Here is an 18567-nt window from a genome sequence, read left to right as displayed (position 1 = left end):
TTTGATTGAATCAGAATTTTGGCCTTCAGATTTTTTGTCCTTGGTTTTTTGTCCTCTCCCATCCAGGTCAGTGCAGAGTTTCATAGGATCACGACCCTGAACCTTGAACCAAAGTTCATGTCATCGTTGGACTTGTATTCATCCAAACTCCTGTCCTTGTTTCAAGCCAAGAAAGGTGCTGCTGGACAACGCCACAGGGCACAGTTAAACCTTCTGCTTCAGGTAAGGAAGATTGCATTTTCTAACCACAAAAACATTCCAACACAGCATTGAAGAGGCCCTTCCACTAAAAACGGCTTTTCTTAGGTTTCTGTTCAATATTTTAGCTCCACGGGTGTTCTTACCTTGATGGTGGGTGTGAAAACAGGTCAACAACAGAAAAAAAAATAGTTATGTTTAAGCTAGAAATGGTAAGTCATGTTTTAAATGTGTAAATTTTGCCTCAGTTGAGACTTCCTGTTTTACAGAGTGGAAATTCCATCGAGAAAAAACGAGAAGTCATCATCAAATGTCTCATTGACCATCTGGGAGAGGATCCAAGTGCCTTAATCAAAACCTTTGAGGTTGGTGCAATAAATCTGTTTTAGGAATATTAGTAGTTTATTTTAGCTTGTGAGATCATGGAAAAGTTTTAAGATACTGTTCTAAAGAAGAAAAAAAAACACTTCAAAGCATACAAAAGAATAGCATTTGCTCAAAGATTTTGGAGCACAGTGTCCACATATTATCAGTACCGGTGATGGCATACAAATGAAACTTTTTGTTTCAATGTTTGGAAATATGTGAGCTGAAAACAGTTGTTTCTCTTTTTAAAGGACGGTGCTGATGCTGTCTTTGTTGAAGAGGCTTTGGCTGAGGAGGTGATGAAGATTTACCTGCTGCAGAATCAAGACAGGTCAGGCGAACCTACTGATGTGGGTATTGTTATTGAAGGCGTTACTGTTCTGGGCAAACTTGGGAATCTGAGCAAAGCCTGTTGCTATCTTTTGGGACTGTGCTATGCTCTGGATCTGAAATACCCCAAGAATTTCAAATGCACATTTGAAGCATTTCAAAAAGTGTTCATGGAGCTGGATCTAGGAAACCTTTCTGTCAAGGTTCAAAGACTGAAAAATGACCTCTGTTCATTGTAGACAAAATTTCACAGGGCTGTTCTTAAAGTGTTAGACTTGTTAAGTGACATGTAATGCTCATCAAAAGGTTCAGTTGCGGCATTACATTGTGTTGACATTCCTGTTCATAAATAATGTTTGTACCTTAAACTGTGTTTTTGTATTAACTTTCCAGATTCACATTAAGGTGTAAATGGGAGAGTATCTTCTGTATGGTTTCTTTTTTTTTTAGTGCAATCCTTTTTGAAACCTTTTTATTTAAATTATGGATGTTTTTTGGTCACTCTTTAGTTATAATCTTCCCAATTTTTTGGAATCAAAATAAGAGGTTCAAAAACTATGTCACAGTGCAAAAGTTTTTTTTTTTTCCAGGATTTATATTTTTTTGGGATCTTAATTTTATTTTTGTCATTTGACCTTTTCTGAAAAGGTAAAGCACTGCGTTCACTTGAGCCACTTTTATTCTTTGTATGGCAGGTACATTTTTCTTGTTGTTAGCATCAATATGCCAGTTTTACAGAGTTTTATCAAGCATGCCAATTTGGATGCAATTTTATTATATAAGGCTGTTGTGACTGAAATTTTATCCAAGTTTTATCCACTGAATGTAGAACAGATTTCAGCTCACTGTGTTCAGAGAAGGAATCTGCTAAATGTGTGATTCACAAAAAAGCTGTTTAAAATAAATCATTGTGAACAATGTTGAACTGACGTGGTTATTTTTTCCTGTGGGTGGGTGTGTGTGTGTGTGTCTGTCTGTCTATATATATATATATATATAAATTAGTGCTGTCAATAGATTAAAAAAAATTAACTAATCTCACAATTTTCTGTTATTAATTGCGATTAATCTCAATTACTTTATTAATAGCCTGGCTCCAATTACATTTTTTTATTCTTTATATTTTAAGATTGTAACAGACATTTATGCAACACAATGAAGTAAATGCAGAATAAACACAAAGAATGTATGCTGAAATTCAAAGAGAATTTTAATAGTTTTCATCAATCTTTAACACAGTGAAAACTTACAAAAAACCTTAAGGCCATCAACAGTGACTGAACCCAGGCCTACAGGTTAAAGTGAATATCATAACAATAAAGGGTGCACAAAACTCAGTATTTAAAACACAAAAAGACACGGCTGAAAACCCAGAATGTTGAACATTTTTCACTTCAAAGGAGCAATCTGGATTAGTCCTTCTTTGCACTCAGCCAGTTACTGAGGCAGACTATTCTGTTTACATTGTCTGATGACAAAGAAGCACGCTTCTTTTGAATGATGTGACCTGAGAGTGAGAATAATCTTTCACAAGGCACTGTGGTTGCAGGGGTTGACAGGTACTTGCGTGCAATAGGTGCCAGCCTGGCATGTGCTCCTTCTCTCTTTAACCACCACTGTAGTGGACACTCTCCTATGTCAATTTTGGGCTCTGCTTTGTACAGATTCAGACAGCAGTCTATAGCATCTTCCTCTTCCTCTGTATCTGAATCAGGAGAACCCAGCAAGCAGATGGACATCTTGCTCTTCTTTGGTGAGGGTTCCTCTGTTGTCTGAGCAGATGGTTGGTGTGCATCCGTCTCTGACATCAGAAGGTCATGTACTGATGCCCACACCTCTCTTCTTTCATCTTTGGAAAGGCATTTAAGGTCTTTAAACCTGGGATCAAGGGCAGTAGCGATCTTCAGCCATGTGAGATTACTGCTGTCCCTCCGCTGAGCTAGGTCTGTGGTAAAAATCTTCTTAAACCTCAAAACGTAGACTGGGTCATCATCTGAGGGCTCCATAATCCTGAACAAATGACACAAGGCTGGCAACACCATGGAACAAGAGACATACCGCTCTCCCCCCAGCAGTTCGGTAACATATCTGCAATAGAAAGATCAAGTCTGTATTTTTCTATTAATCAGACAGAGACAAACATAAATACCACATATGAAAATACACAGAGAGGTGGAGGTGGAGAACATACTTGAAAACAAAGCTAGAATGCAAAGATAGACACACAATCATGAGAAACAAAATGATTTACCTGCAAGGTTCCGGTAGTTCCTCCAGCTTTTGCAGTCTGTCAAGCTCCTGGTCAGTCAACATAGTCACCTTGCTGTTTTGTTGAGTCAGGATGGTGGTCAGCCCAAATTTGTTTCTCTGGATCCGCTTGATCATCTCTAGGGTGGAGTTCCATCTTGTTGGAACGTCCTGAACAAGCGGTTCTGTTTGATGTCCATGTGCAGCTTGCTGTGCCTTTAATTCCTGAGCGTTTGCTGGACTATGCTTAAAATGTCCAACAATCTTGCGACATTTGGCCAGAGCCCTTTCAAATGCGCTGTCATTAAGAGAAACTGTGACCGTTCTTTGCAGAATGTGGGCCATGCAGGGCATGTGTTCAAATGGAAGTAGTCTGGCGGCTGCAACCATGTTACGAGCACTGTCGGTGCCAAGCGTGGTTACCTTGTCCTTGATTTTCCATTCGTTTGCAACATTCAGAAAATGGTCAGCACACGCCTCAGCATAGTGTCTCTCTTCAGTTTTACTCACTGTTAGTGCAAACGATTGCATAGTCCAGTCGTTATCAATAAAATGCGCCATGACCCCCAAGTAATTATCGTTGTTCACCGAAGTCCAGCGGTCTCCGGTGAGAGCGACATTCCTTACTTGCACAAGCTTGCTGGACTGCTGAGCCCTCTGGTCCCCATACAAAGTGTGCAGTCTCGACACAATGGTTCCTCTCGAGGGCAGATTGTAACACTCATCTCCTGATGCAGCACGAATGACTTCTCTCAGTCCATCATCTTCTACTATGCTAACTGGTCGGCAGTTTTTAGCTATCCAAACAACCAAGGAATTGGTTACCTTTTCTCTCACATTTTTTGTTATTCGTCCACAAGCACCATACTCCTGAAGCGTAGACTGGCGAGGTCCCGTAGAGGTGGATTCAGTTGGGTGTTTTGCTCTCAGGTGATACGCCAGTGATGAACTGCTTCTGTGGTACTTGAATTCAGCGTTGCAAATTGTGCATCTTACTCTCGTTTTGTCCAACAAGCCATCAGGCAACTTCTTAAAGAGAAACTTTCCACCCAAAAGTCCGCCCTCGTCCATGCTTGCGTGTGTTAGCTAGTGTTAGCTAGATAGTAGCATGGTGTCACTTCTTCTTCTTCTTCTTCTTCTTCTTCTTCTTCTAATCATTTCTGTCAGGCCAAACGCCAGCATAGCACACTGTTGCCCCCTCCTCCAGAGGTGCTCATGAATTTAAAGGTCTTAGATTACAGGAAATTAATAAAAAAACAAAATCAGCGTTAAATTTTTTTAATGCATTAAACATTTCGCGTTGATCTTAACAATTAACGCGATAATTTTGACAGCACTAATATAAATATATAAAATAAACACTTAATTGTAATTAACGTTTTTGCTTAAGTTAACTTAAATATATTAAGTAAATTGAACCATTATTTAAAAACAAATAATTGTAATGGTGTAGGTTAAATGTGCCAAGCATTTCAGCATTTCCTAATTAATATTTTATGTAGTTTGAACTTTTGGTTACTGTTGTTTTAACTTACATTTTCAATTGTATTTACTCAATTTTGTATGTTACTGTAACATCTTTAATTGTTCATAACAACTTATTCCATTTTAGTTGGATTTACTCAATTAATAAGGTGTATTTAAGAGATGTGATTGTTTTTGCATTTACTCATTATTTTTGAGTGTAAAAGTGTTGCACCAAAATATTTAAGTAATTATCAGTTTTAGTTCTTAGAGTGCACCCTGAGAGTCAGATACACATGCACACAAGACAAAAGCAGTGTGTTTGCATTCTTAGCAGGCATCTGTGTGTCCGGGCTCAGGTTGAACGAAAACAAACAAGAAAAGGAACTCACACAGCCAGAAACACCTTCTACCTTGGACCTACTGAACGCTATTCAACTGTTCAGGCAAGAGTTTAATGCTGAAATGGGTGGCATTATGTCAGCAATTGGAGCTGTTCAAGGAGGTCAAATTGACGAGGCTGAAAAAAGAATCTCCAACGCGGGGGACGAAATCACCTCACTGAAAAACAAGATAAAATGCCTTGAAAAACAGTCTGAATTACTGATTAAAAGGGTGGAGGATCTGGAGGGAATAAGTCGGCGTAATAACATCCGAATCCTCGGCATCCCTGAGAAAGAAGAAGGTACAGATGTGTGTACTTTCATGGAAAAGTTTATAGAGCACATTTTGAACATCCCCCCTCCTTTTCTTAAGACAGTGCGCAGGATAACCACAAGTCAAAGCTCTACTGCAAACCGATCGAGAACTTTCTTAATTAAGTGCTTAAGTTACAGCGATCAAGAACGCATCATGAAAGCCACCAGGACAACAAAAGAGCTAACATACAAGGGCAACAAGATAAACTTCCTGTCGGATCTGCCTGCAGAGACGTATAGACAGCAGCGACAGTACGATGGTGTGAGGAAGAAGCTGCGGGAGATGGGACTGTCGAAGCATCAGATCATCTCTTCAGCGAGGCTGCTTTTGACCAACGAACGCAAGCACGTATTCGATACGCCAGCGGAGGTGGACGACTACATTAAGAGTCTCAAACAAGGACACGATAATTGATAAGGTATACGATGGTATACTGTTAATCCTGGTCTAACTGGATTCATGAACCATACTGGACAGAACAACTTATTTTAAGGCCAACGGTTTGTTATACAATGCTGGGTTAGACATGGTCCGTTTTATTCGTTTAATAAGACTTACTAGTAATTTCATGTATTGTGTCAAGTGTGTCAGAGTAAATATTGGACAAGGTGGATTTATTTCTATTTTAATATTTTTTCTTTATGTAAAATTCTTTTATTCAGTTGTAATTACTTTAACAACTGTTGCTAAAACGTGGGTGAATAGTTCCTCGGTTTAGGATGGACCTGTTCCAAGAAGACAGCGAAAGTATTTCGGATTTTATGTTCTTATACAGGCAGGGGTGTGGGAAGGGTCGCTCTCTCAAATCAGTAAATTCTCAACATGGTACAACTTGTTTGTGTGTTTGTTTTTATATGTGCTTTTCTTTGCTAGTGCAGCTTTAACACATGTGATTATACATGGCACAAAATCTTAATTGACTGTGTTTCTTGGAATTGTAGAGGTCTGCGTAAGTTATTAAAAATAAAACAAGTCATAAGTAGGATCAAGCATTTCAAACTCAAAATTGTGTTTCTACAAAAAACGAATATGCTAGACAGCGAGCCAAATAGAATGAAACGTAGATGGCCAGGTCAATTTTTTTCATCTCCTTGATAATGATACACAAATCTATACCTTTTCATGTTGAGCATGTGATTAAGGATCCAAACGGAGGTTTTTTAAGACTACAATTCAGTCTAGTAGATAGTAGGTTACCTACTATCTACTAGACTGAATTTAATGAATATTTATGGCCCAAAATGAAGATAATCCAAATTTTTATAGCAATTTAGTTCTTAAAATTTCAGATTTACAAGGTAAAATTATAATTTCTGGGCATTTAAATTGTGCTCTGAAGCCACAGAAGGATAAATACAAGGTGATCCAACAATTTATGAGGGAGTTAAATATAACTGACATATGGTGAGATCAAAATCCAACCGAAGTGGAATATTCTTGCTGGTCAGGTACATACAGAGTGTATTCCAGAATAGACTACTTTTTGGTATCAACTGAGCTGGCAAAAGATTGCCAGTACAAGGAAATAATATCTGACCATGCAGCCGTTACTTTGACTTTCATAGAGCCAAAATTGATTAAAACTTGAATTAAAAGGAGGTTTCAATTGAAGTGGATGCAGGAAAAACAGTTTCTAGAGTTTTTAGGCCAGCAAATGAATGAATACTTTGAGCACAATTCAAATCAAAATCCGGCAAATTTGAGATGGGAAGCCTTCAAGGTATACTTAAGAGGGCAAATCATAAGCTATGCTAGTAAGAAAACAAGAGAAAGAAATCAAAAGATAAAATATCTGGAAGAAAAAAATAAAACTGTTTGAAGAGACCAGCTTTTAATCCGGCCAATGTAAAATAATTATTACTATTGAGAACGCAATATAACGAAATAGCAAGTGAAAAAGCAGCTGCAAATTTATTGAATGGTAAATGGCCTGTATTTGTATAGTGCTTTACACATCCAGTCATTCACACACTTGTGATGGCCAGCTACATTGTAGCCACAGCCACCCTGGGGCACACTGACAGAGGAGAGGCTGCAGGAAACTGGCGCCGCCGGGCCCTCTGACCACCAAGACACAATGACCAAGACTGTCCAAGGCAGGGCTCGAACCGGCAACCTTCCGATTACAAGGCGAACTCCCAACTCTTGAGCCACGATCGCCACACAGATTGAGATTAAAGCAACAATTCTATGACCAAGATGAAAAACCCAGCAAGCTCCCAGCTTGGCGTATAAAGCAGCAGGAATCTGAAAAGGAAATTACAAACCTTGAAATTTCAAATGGAAACATTACAGTAGACCCTTAGAGATATACTATTCATTTAAAATGTTTTCTGAAATGTTATATAATTCTGGATACAACAACGCAACTAAAATGCAATCTTTATTTCTAGATAAAATTGATATAGCCTATTAAAAATTGCTGCCCATTGCTTCACTGAATGAATGGGTCAAATGCAGAGAAAAAGAAGTAATTTCCCTATGGGGATCAATAAAGTATACATTATTATTATTAGTATTATTATTATATGGCACTACAAGGTCATTAAGATAAGATGGGGCCTGATTATTTAAGACCTTGTATGTGAGGAGCAGGATTTTGAATTCAATTCTGGATTTAACAGGGAGCCAACGAATCTCAAACTTTGGGTGCAGCTTATTTTTTTCCAAAATGTTAAAATAATTTTGTAATAATTGTAATTCTTCCTTCCAGTTTTTAGTTTTTGCTATCGGACACCCTGAGAGTCAGAGATGTAGATACAAAACCTGTGCAAAGTAAATCTTTGTAAGATGTTTGTAGGCTTAAGCAGGCATCTATGGCTCCAACTTCAGGTTGGGCTAGAGGAATGCTTTCATTTCTGTTAATTTACATCATGTAAATCACACACACACATAGACATCCATCCATCCATCATCCATGTGTATGTGTAACAATGGGCCCAGCCTCAGGTGAAACTGCAGGAATGCTGTGAGTCCTGAATGAAGCTGGTCCATCAGGATACGTGCAACTGAAAGAATTTCAGGACTTTGTTTGTACCTACAGGTAGAAATGGTCTACAATAGATGAGTTTTACATCCTCATGTGCATTTTCAAAACAAACACTGACAACAGATAAGCGTAATACAGCACACTGAATAAATTAATAAATAAATGATCCACAGAGCATCATATACGAACTAAAACTACAATTTATTTATCTGAGTTATGCCTGCTGGCATTTGTTATCAAATGTTATCAAATGTATATGGTAATGTGGATTACATAGTAATAACATGTTTTATCATAAACCTTTTTCACGCTTTCATTACCTAACTGTAACATCTACTCTTACTAGTAGACGTTTATAGAGAGATAAAATTAATATTGAACTTGTCTGTGAAGGTTCTCAATCATCAATGTCACTGTTTCTAGATTATTAAACATCCTCTGGTTTACACTGCCACCATGTGGCAAATGGTTAACAGCATCAACATGGTTCTGAACTAAAACTTGAGACAGTCAGTGTTTGAAAGATAAAAATGTAAATATCCATAAATAAGCGGTGCTGCATTGTAATGAACATACAGTCTATGAGGTTACTCAGGTCAGAGCGACCCTCTGATGCAGACTGCTCCATAACATGGAAAGTCAGTCATCTGAAGTATAATTAGGTGAAATATTCAGTGCAGTTTAACTTTCACCTCTACAGGATCCAACAAAAAGAGAAGACAGGTGGCTGACCTGACCAGATGAGCCAGGCCAACAACTGTTCTCTCAACAATCATAAGATAAGAGAAATTATTAATGACCTCTGAAAGAACAAAGTGCTCATCCAAGAATTGGACCCCAGTAGAGGTTTGAAGAACTGTGACTGGGACAACCGTTTTACCAATGCTCTGGAACCCATTTTAAAAATCTTTCTTAATAAAATTTTGACCATTAAGTTAATGAAAGTCACATTCATACTGAAGACTCCTTTAACAGTATATTAATTTATGCAACTTTTGAAATCTACCTTGATCCATACTTCAATAATATTTAGTTATTGAAGTGTGGATCAAGTTTAGTAAATTAGTAATTTCAGCATTTATTTTGTGATCATTGGTCAAACACACTGTTCATATAGTCATTCAAACTATTACAAAGGCAATGGATTAAATCCCGTGTGTTCCAAAAACAATGTCTTTTATTTTTTTTTATATTAAAAAAGATATAAAATAACTGTGTGATTATTGAAGCAACAGGGTTACACAACATTATCAGGGTTAAACTATTACTTTTGAATGTAGATTATGACATAAATGTAACAAAAACGCTCAAGAAATGTTATTTATTCATTTGTTTTATGTTTTTAACAGATTCTTTTAATATACAGAAAAAGAAACTGTGGGATGGAATGGATTGTGAACATCAAGGGTAAATGTAGCTACACAAGAAAAGGAACGAAACTTTTAAAAACATTTTTTTTTAACAACTGTAAGAAGAATGTATCAACAAAGTAAAAAAAAAAAAGATTTAAAACTTAGTTTAACTGTTATAGTTGGCATGCAATTTTGCACTGTTGAGAGAAGGAGCAGCTTCATTTTGTGTCTAACTCACCCAGGAACTTGAATCCCTCTCCTGGTTCTTCAGCTCAGCCAACACAGTTATTTATAAGGAAGCTGAAAGGCTTTGGAGGAGGTAACTGCTACCACTGTTCTATAGAGAGCACTGAGAATACAGGCTCAATCTATCACAATATGGCTCAGTGATCTGAGTGGACCATACTGCTAGAAAATATAAATGATGCAGAGCTCCCCCTTCAAGGCATTTACTCTAACCTCTAACATCATCAGAGACAAACCAGGTCTTCTCCTCTTCCCACTACTATCTACTACACTACAGGAGGATTTGCACACATACCAATAGGCAAGCAGCAAGTGACTGAAAATTACAGCTGCTTGAGGTTTTTTTTCAAAATATTCTGTCTTTTTTTCCTAATTTTTCCATCTTTTTTCACCCTTTTGTCTTTATCTGTTGTTAAGGATGTGTCATATAAAGACAAAATGCTTTAAAGTAAACATTTCAGTCTGAGTGCAAATCAGACTATAGTTACAATGAGGAACAGATTCAATGGAAGCATTGAACACATGGTGGCGCTGTCTTACCAACAAAGAAACAGAGGAGAGGCTCTCCTCTGCGTGCGGCAGCATGTCTGAGCTGTGGTGAGCATTTGGCTTAATGTGATATCTGATTTAATTGAAAACTGTGAGGAAATTGATCCGAACTGACTTATTACTTTCACTAAGTAGCCATTCATTTGATTCCAAATATATTAACTACAACTACATTAAAGCTTGATCAGACTCGAAGTCATACGCTTCATCCTCCTAACCAGTAAGGCGATGTCTTTTAACCCAAACATGGCCCCATAAACTGGCCTGTCAGAGGTTGCTTGAGCACATATCCACTGACGTGTAAGGAGGCTACTGTTTCTACTACTCTCTGCCTATGAGAAATACAGCTTTCGACAGCTTATGTAACTTGTCAGCTAAACAGGGGAGACGTTTCGGCGTGTGTGTATGCGCACAGGAGTGTTTCAGGACATACAGCATCAGGGTTTAAGGTGTTGGCAGGGGTGAAGATTCGGGTCAGAGTGTCAGGACCTATCTGTCGCATCTGTGGTCGTGCGAGGCGGCCCGTGCGGTGCTACACATGCACCTGCATCTGTTCATGTGTGACTGCATGTACAGATGCACTGTATTCTGTGTGTGTGTGGCAGGGGGTCAGTATGTCAGAGCCTACCAAAGGGTTCAAATATCCAGACAAACCCCTGGTGTAACACTGAGGAGGTGAAAATGCCACGAACAATCTGATGGCACCAACAGCAGATATTTTTTGAACTTTATCTATCAAGAGGCATTGGAGTACAGTTGGCCTGGTTAAGTTTCCTGTCGTCCCTGAGAAGAAAACTGCACTTTAGAGTTTAATAGCTATTGTGTGCGCCTGGTGACCAATTTATAGTTTCTTCTTCTTCTTTTTTCCACCTGTCATTCCTAGACAGTGAGAGTTGTTGTTAAACTGTGTCTCTGACAATGTGCCTGACACACACAGAACCAACCACCCCCCTTTGAACTAAGCACTGTTCCTACTTCTTTTGCCTTTGTAGAGCTTTTGTTTGCTTTCTCCTTGCTTCTTGTTTCTGCTCTTGTTATCTCCTCTCATCTCTTTTATCTATTTCTATCTACTTTTTTTTTCAGCACAGTGATAGAAAGGATTGCGAGTATCCATAGCAACATGTTTGCGCGCATGTTGCGAGTGTGTGCGTGTTGTGTGTGTGATCTGCGTGCGTAGCCTCTTGTCCGAGACACAATGTGGTAATTACCGGAGCTTACCTCGGCGCTAATTAACCGTCGCCGTGGTAATTGGAAGGGTCAAGTGAGCAGGACGATTGGCTCATCTTCCTGCATCATCTGCCACCCTCTCCTCCATGATCCCTCGCTCTTTTTCCTCCTCTGCTGACAACTTTGCTTCTCCACCTTCACCCCTCTTTCTCTACTTGCCTCCTCCCCCCTCTCTTCATTCCTCTCCTTTGCCCTTTCTCTTCTTCATACCTTCCTCTCACACTTACTTTAATACCCGATCTCATGTGCTCATCACCCTGTGATTTCTTTCTCTTTCTTTCTTTCTTTCTTTCTTTCTTTCTTTCTTTCTTTCTTTCTTTCTTTCTTTCTTTCTTTCTTTCTTTCTTTCTTTCTTTCTTTCTTTCTTTCTTTCTTTCTTTCTTTCTTTCTTTCTTCCTTTTGGTTTTATTTATTGCAAGAAGGCTTGGCTACCATCCCTAAAAACTCACCCGCCCTCCACCTGACTGGGCAGACTGACAGCTGGCTGCCAACCAGAGGTGGAGCTTTTGACCTTCAAAGCCTCCAGGAGTCCGCAGCAGCGTGTGATTAACTTACCTGGAAATGTTCACAGGCATGTAGAGGTCTCGATGGCAGTGATAAACAGGAGAGTTTTAAACATAAAAAATGAATCATTCTGGGCTCTATCTCTGTGGGCAAATTAAAATAGATTTCTGTTGGTTTTTTTTAAGAATAAATTTTAACAAGCAAAAAAAAAAAAAACTACACTCAGCTGCTCTTTTATAATTTCTAAATGGTAGGTTCACAGGTTTGCAACAGAAACATCTAAAGGGGTTATCACAGGGTTTCATTTCATTAACTATTTCTGTTAGTTAGTTGGCCTCTTGTACTGTACACTACTTACTGTTTCATACTTCTGTATCACTTTATTCTCTGCGCTTGACTGTGATTGTTTAGCTATCACAATTTGTGATCATTTACACCTTTTGAGATCTGGCCGCACAGATAAGCCACATTTTTCTGAAGTGAAGACAAAAGTTAAAGTACATAAACACCAAAAACTCAACAGAAGCATCAGTACTTTACAAATATAGGGTTGCAAACTAGCTAGAAGGCCCTGGAGCTGGATGAAGATTCCTGCTAAATAACAACAGTGATGACTATTGAAGATGAGAGGTGGAAACACACGTAGCCAAAATGTTAAACTCCAGGCTACAAAAACAAGCCATGTTAATTTTATATACAGTCTACAGTGTGTAAGACATTTGTGAATGGTGTCTCTGTGTCATATCAGCCTGTCACATGCTCTGTTACAGACTGGCAGCCTGTCTGGGGTCGAGTCAAGTCAAGTTTATTTGTATAGCAGATACAAAAACAACAGTTGCTGACAGCTAAAGGAATAAAATAAAATAAAATAAAATAAAGCAAGATAAAGCAAGACATAAAATGAGAAAACAACAAAAGAGCTCACTGTAGTTTAAATGTCAGGGAATAAAGGCCCTGATATGAAGAGGTAGTTTGTTCCACAATTTACGAGCAGCTGCTATAAAGTCCTGATTGTCTCTATGTTTTAATCTGGACCTCGGCACTGCTAGGAGCACTTGCTCTGCAGATCTGAGTGATCTACTGGGAGTTTGCAAGCTTAAAGGATCAGAGAGGCAAGGAGGGGCCAACCTCTGCCTTAAAAACAACAAAATCTGAGAATCAATTCTAAAACTGAACAGCCGCCAGTGTAAGGATGTACCTTGCCTCTTGCCCTATGACGTCTGGCACAACCTCCGGCAACGCCGCAAACCTGAATTTAATAAACGCAAGAAAATGGATGGATAACAGTAAAACACTGTGATTATGTCAAAGGTGACACTCAGTGTCACGAGCCTCCAGGAAATGATCACGTATCACTAGAAATCAACGTTACAAAGCTTTATATTGGGTTTAAGACCATTGTTTAGCTTGAATGTTTTGATACTCAGTGCATTACTATAGCTCTAAAAACTCACATTAACACAATACCAGCTCTATATCAAACACAGCTGGAGCATTTAGTAGCTGAACATCCTGATAATTTTCTTAGAAACAGGTGAACAGAGAGAATCACATGAATCAGGTGGACACAAACACAACTCTAAATTATATATTATATTATAATCTTTACCTCAACTTTAAAAATGCCATACTTGCATTCACAGCTTGTTTCCACTCCCTTGGATTTGATAAAGAAAAGAAATTAATGAAGGTTTCAGAAACTCAAAAGTATTTTGATCATTCAGAGAAGTCCTATATATTACACATTTTATTTTAAACACCTTCTTATTATCAAGCTAGCATTAGCCGCAGTAAGCCGCACAACAGTTACAGACTGCATTTCCTCAGATGTGGAAAGATCCTTTGAGTTTCTGTCTGGCGTCTCTCCTTTTTGATCTCTGTCTCTGTGTTGTCAAGTTGTTTCAAAAGGAAGCACTAATGGTTTAAAATCATCAAGTGACCCCAAAGGGAAAAAGGAAATACTCAAAAGTAATGTCTCCATGCATCAGCACAACCTGTTTCTGTTTTCTTGTACTGACATCCAAATGTAACTGAAAAAACAAGTCTAAATGCACCGCTCATGTTTGTCCTGCTTTCTTCCAAAGAACTGAAGATTGTCAAAATGTCTGCAGATTTCTAAACACTGTCACCCTCTTCTTCTATGTTAACCCCACTAACACATTTTGGGCTTTCAAATTCTCCTCATCATTCTTCTTCCCCAGGTTCATGAAAAAAGAAAATCCATCTGCCCTTTGGAGGAAAAGGTAAAAAATAGCCCTGCATCTCAAATTAGACAGCAGAACAGATAGAGTTCTTTAACATAGAGGAAAAACGCAGACCAGGGCAACCTGAAGTGTTGATGGGAGCACTGAGGTGCACTGAAATGCTTCATGATGGGAGAAGAATAACCTGTAGACATTATACGGACGGCGAGGATAAGAAGGGAATGCAAGATGGAGAGGGCTGAGTCAAAAAGGGCAGCAAAAGTGAGGTGAGGAGTGAGAGTTGCGTTTAGATGGCATCGAGTTAAAGAACAAAAAACCCCCAAAAAACAAAGCTCACAGACAGATGAGGAAGAGGATGGACGGAGAGAGCGAGAAGACGAGAGATAAGGTTAGATGTGTGTTTGACATCATTACCGTCAGCAGGGCTTGTGTTTACCGCTCTGCTCATGTTTACTGTGGAACTCATACTGAGAGGACACCTGGTGAGCTGTCAACACACACACACACACACACACACACACACACACACACACACGCACACACACACACACACGCACACACACACACACACACACACACACACACACACACACACACACAGGCAGCCGTGACAGTGGCGCTCTCCATGGTGCTGATCCCTACATGAAGGAGCCCAGAGTAGAGCAGAGCGGGGCAGGCCTCTCCATATGGAGGCTGCTGTCAGAAGGGGAGAACCAGGGGGGGAAAGAGGTGTGGAGAGAGGGATCTATTTTTAACCGCTTCCCTCATTGTTTATTAACACTAGGAAGGCCCAGGCTTCTACCTTTCTACCTTTAAAACCCGCCACCAGCCAAATGGCTGGTAGGCTTTTAGCTAAGCTTTAGCTTCAGCCAAGTGGAAGCTAAATTGGCTAGTCATTCATATGTATATTAGGTTGTTACCTGGGAATTCTGGAGGGAGGGGAGTGGGGGTGTGTGATTGAGGGCGTGGGGGAGCTGCTAAAAGCTGTGCACAGTCACCAACTTGGAGTGTTTCAGTTTGCCGTCTTAGGGAGGACATTTTTACAAATAATAATAAAAAGTGAGAGTACATTCCAACATTTTCAGCAATCACTCACAATCCTGGCACTGCCATGGTATCTGTAGTCTGCATTTACCTTGGCTTGGCTTCCTGATCAATTGTCCACTACCAAAAGGAAGCCAAGCCCTGTGATCACACCCTGTTTTGTTGTAAAGGATGACAGGGCTTGATCAGTCGTCCATTGTGGCATCGTCCATTGTGGCATCAATGTGATCACACCTTGTTTTGTTGTAAAGGGTGACAGGGCTTGATCAGTCGTCCATTGTGGCATCAATGTGATCACACCCTTTTCCCATCAAGTTTTGGGTGGCCTGCGACCTAAAATCCAAGTACATTTGCAATGTCTTCCCATATCTTGGCAAGGACCCCAATCGTCCCACTGGGGAGAGACTTTCTGAAAATGTAGTAATGAGGCTGATGGAACCATTCCTAGACAAGGGCAGAAATGTTACCATGGACAATTTCTTCACATCGCTTTCACTTGCGCAAAAACTTCTTGGACGGAAAACCACCATCCTCAGCACAGTCAACAAGATTCGCAGGGAAATTCCTCAATCCACTAGACAGACAGATCGCAGTGAATTCACCACTCAGGTATGTTGCAGGTCTTTTGTGGTTCTATGTTTATGTGTTTCATTGTGTGTAAAAGGGCTATGGAAATAACAATTTATCTTATTTCTTAGGTGTTTTCAACCTCTGCTGCCACGTTGACGGCGTATGCGGCCAAACGGAAGAAGACAGTCTATATTCTTAGCAGCATGCACAGCGTGGTTCAGACTGATAACACTACCAAAAGGAAGCCAAACACGGTCACCCTTTACAACAAAACAAAGTGTGGCGTGGATGTGATGGACCAGATGGTTCGGGAGTACACTGTCCGCAAAGGAACACGGCGCTTGTAAAAATGTGTACAAATGGTTGGTTTTTTGTACCGTTTTTATCAATAAATCTCAGCAACAAAGGACATACACCCATGTGTGTTGATTTCTCCCTAAGATGGCAAACTGAAACACTCCAAGTTGGTGACTTTTGGAGATTTATTTCCCTGGATGATTGAGAATGCATCAAACTGAAACACTCCAAGTTGGTGACTGTGCACAGCTTTTAGCAGCTCCCCCACCCCCTCAATCACACACCCCCACTCCCCTCCCTCCAGAATTCCCAGGTAACAACCCAATTTACATATGAATGACTAGCCAATTTAGCTTCCACTTGGCTGAAGCTAAAGCCTAGCTAAAAGCCATTTGGCAACTCTCCGGGTTTTATAGGTAGAAAAGCCAAATGGCTGGGCTCTGGGCCTTCCTAGTGTTAATGAGCGGGTGTTTAGTCAGACCTGGGGTGCTGTTTAATGTATGATGACAATGTCGCTCTCCGGGGACCTTTTCCCATACTCATCGCCCCACGTTTTACATAACCGACACAGATTTGCGGGGGTGGGTGGGGGTGCCGGCGCATTGGCCAGGGGTGAGGTGTGCGGTGTGTAATTTTAATGTGTGTGCGCAGACAGGAGGATACCCTCTCCCTCGCTGCTGAGCGGTGCACACATGGGGAGTTTTAACAAGGGGCCACGGCGAGGTTCCCGTTTCTTTTCAACGCCGGGGGGCAATTCGGCAATGCAGCAGAGATGCGGCACTTTTCGTTTGATATGATACGGATCCACATATTAAATAACAAAACTAACTTAATAACATGTACACTTTCCCATCGCGGCACATACCGTCATATCTGCTGGCAGATTTCAAGCGGAATTGGCTCACCGTCCCGTTCCTCAGCCCATGGCTGCAGGATTGTTGGTGTTACATTACACTAGTGCTGCTTAGGCTTTCTATTTTCTCAGGAACAGCTCTAAGATTAGAACACTGCTTTCTGCTAAAAATCTGGAGACTGTAATTTATGCATTAATTTGTTCTCCATCTTGACTACTGTTGCCAAACTTACTGGCACCAATAGAATTATATTTTTCTACTCAGCTGCCAGGAGCTCAACTTGAACTAAGAAGCGAGATCCTATTTCACAGAACAGAAATTTAAGTGTTTGTAAAAACTAAAGCTAAACACAGGACCTTTGCATTTTTCATATTACTGAGCTGCTAAAAAAAGGTTTTTCCACACCACCTTAGTTCTGAGGATGCGTTTCTTCTCCTCGTTCCCAAGGTCGAGATCTGGTAATCAAGCCTTTGCGATCAATACTCCTAAACTCTGGAATAAAGAGTCTGTAGAGAGTCAAGCAAGAGAAAAAAACAGCTTCTTCCTTTCAATCTTTGAAAAATCTCTTTCTACAATACGTCTTTAAGTTCAACACTTTAAAGATCTTACACAGGAGAGAGTGTTCTTTGTTGTTTTCTTCTAGTGTCACGGTAATTTTATTCTTCACATTCAGCTAGAAGCCTGTCTTATTTATTACAAGCACAATAAGTAAATGCAGCAGGGTAATGAGGTGGCAAACTCTACAAAGTGTGGCCTCATGGGCCAACAGACGTTGAGGATAATGGGGGGGGACTAAAGTGAGCTCCTATAGTCAGACCATGGCTGTGACATGGCGCTGACAGCAACTGCTAAACAGCCAGAAGAAGCGTCGATATCACTCATTTTCTTCACCATAAAGGCAAAGAGCGCGGCAGAGCTTTGACACTGGTTAGAAGCACTTATGAAAAACTTTCTGTGTGGGTACCTGTGTTATCACTGAGCGCTAGCAGGTCTCCTATGAGCAGCTCTCTGATGTTCTTCTCTGTGGGGCGAGTCTCAGTTACTATTCGTTAGCTATCATTTACCCTAAATATCTTGTTAACCTGTGAATGCGGCACATTTATCGGCAGCCCTGCGTGTTGTGCTCGCTGCCACTGCGGAGAAATAAATCTTGTTCATGTCATTTGTGAGTGCTTTTTAATGCTAATTTTTACTGCAGCTTTGTGCGAGAGGCACAAAGCGACAGAGAAATCAGCGAAACTGAATTTTCAAGTCAAGGAAGTTTTGCTGGGAAAAAAAAAAATCACTGTTATCAACATGCATACTTACCAAAATCCATGTGCAGATATTTAATGTAGAGAGATTTAGAGTTTACAGGTTAAAGCTTCCTCAACAGCATCCATTGCTGTATGGTTGAGTTAATCTGATTCACCAAAATGATAGATTAG

At 40.0% G+C, this 18567-nt stretch overlaps 2 protein-coding genes across 2 annotated transcripts in view; one reads left to right on the top strand and one right to left on the bottom strand.

Annotated features, from left to right (window-relative positions):
* LOC145432182 (uncharacterized) overlaps nucleotides 1-1819 on the top strand; it is a 13637-nt gene extending 11818 nt beyond the window's left edge. Inside the window, exons 2-4 of the mRNA XM_080308798.1 lie at nucleotides 67-222; nucleotides 468-563; nucleotides 816-1819. Of these exons, the coding sequence (XP_080164924.1) occupies nucleotides 67-222; nucleotides 468-563; nucleotides 816-1133 (570 nt within the window). The 3' untranslated portion in view covers nucleotides 1134-1819. The remainder of the gene's footprint in view (nucleotides 1-66; nucleotides 223-467; nucleotides 564-815) is intronic.
* A 429-nt stretch (nucleotides 1820-2248) lies between these two features.
* On the bottom strand, nucleotides 2249-4262 carry LOC145420512 (E3 SUMO-protein ligase ZBED1-like). Its single transcript, XM_080289828.1, has 2 exons — nucleotides 3146-4262; nucleotides 2249-2982 (listed from the first exon to the last, which is right to left on the bottom strand). The coding sequence occupies exons 1-2, from the start codon at nucleotides 4210-4212 to the stop codon at nucleotides 2307-2309; spliced, it is 1743 nt and encodes a 580-aa protein (XP_080145954.1). The 5' UTR covers nucleotides 4213-4262; the 3' UTR covers nucleotides 2249-2306.
* Nucleotides 4263-18567: the final 14305 nt, after the last annotated feature.

The sequence above is a fragment of the Astatotilapia calliptera genome, chromosome 2, assembly GCF_964374335.1.
Source record: "Astatotilapia calliptera chromosome 2, fAstCal68.1, whole genome shotgun sequence".
NCBI lineage: Eukaryota > Metazoa > Chordata > Actinopteri > Cichliformes > Cichlidae > Astatotilapia > Astatotilapia calliptera.
Note: the sequence above shows the minus strand (reverse complement) of the source record. Positions and strands in the feature narration are given on the sequence as shown.

Coding starts and splice junctions, on each gene's coding strand:
- LOC145420512 (XM_080289828.1), bottom strand. CDS start 4,212: ATGGACGAGGGCGGACTTTTGGGTGGAAAGTTTCTCTTTAAGAAGTTG. Junction 2,983..3,145: donor GAACTACCGGAACCTTGCAG/GTAAATCATTTT, acceptor TTTCTATTGCAG/ATATGTTACCGAACTGCTGG.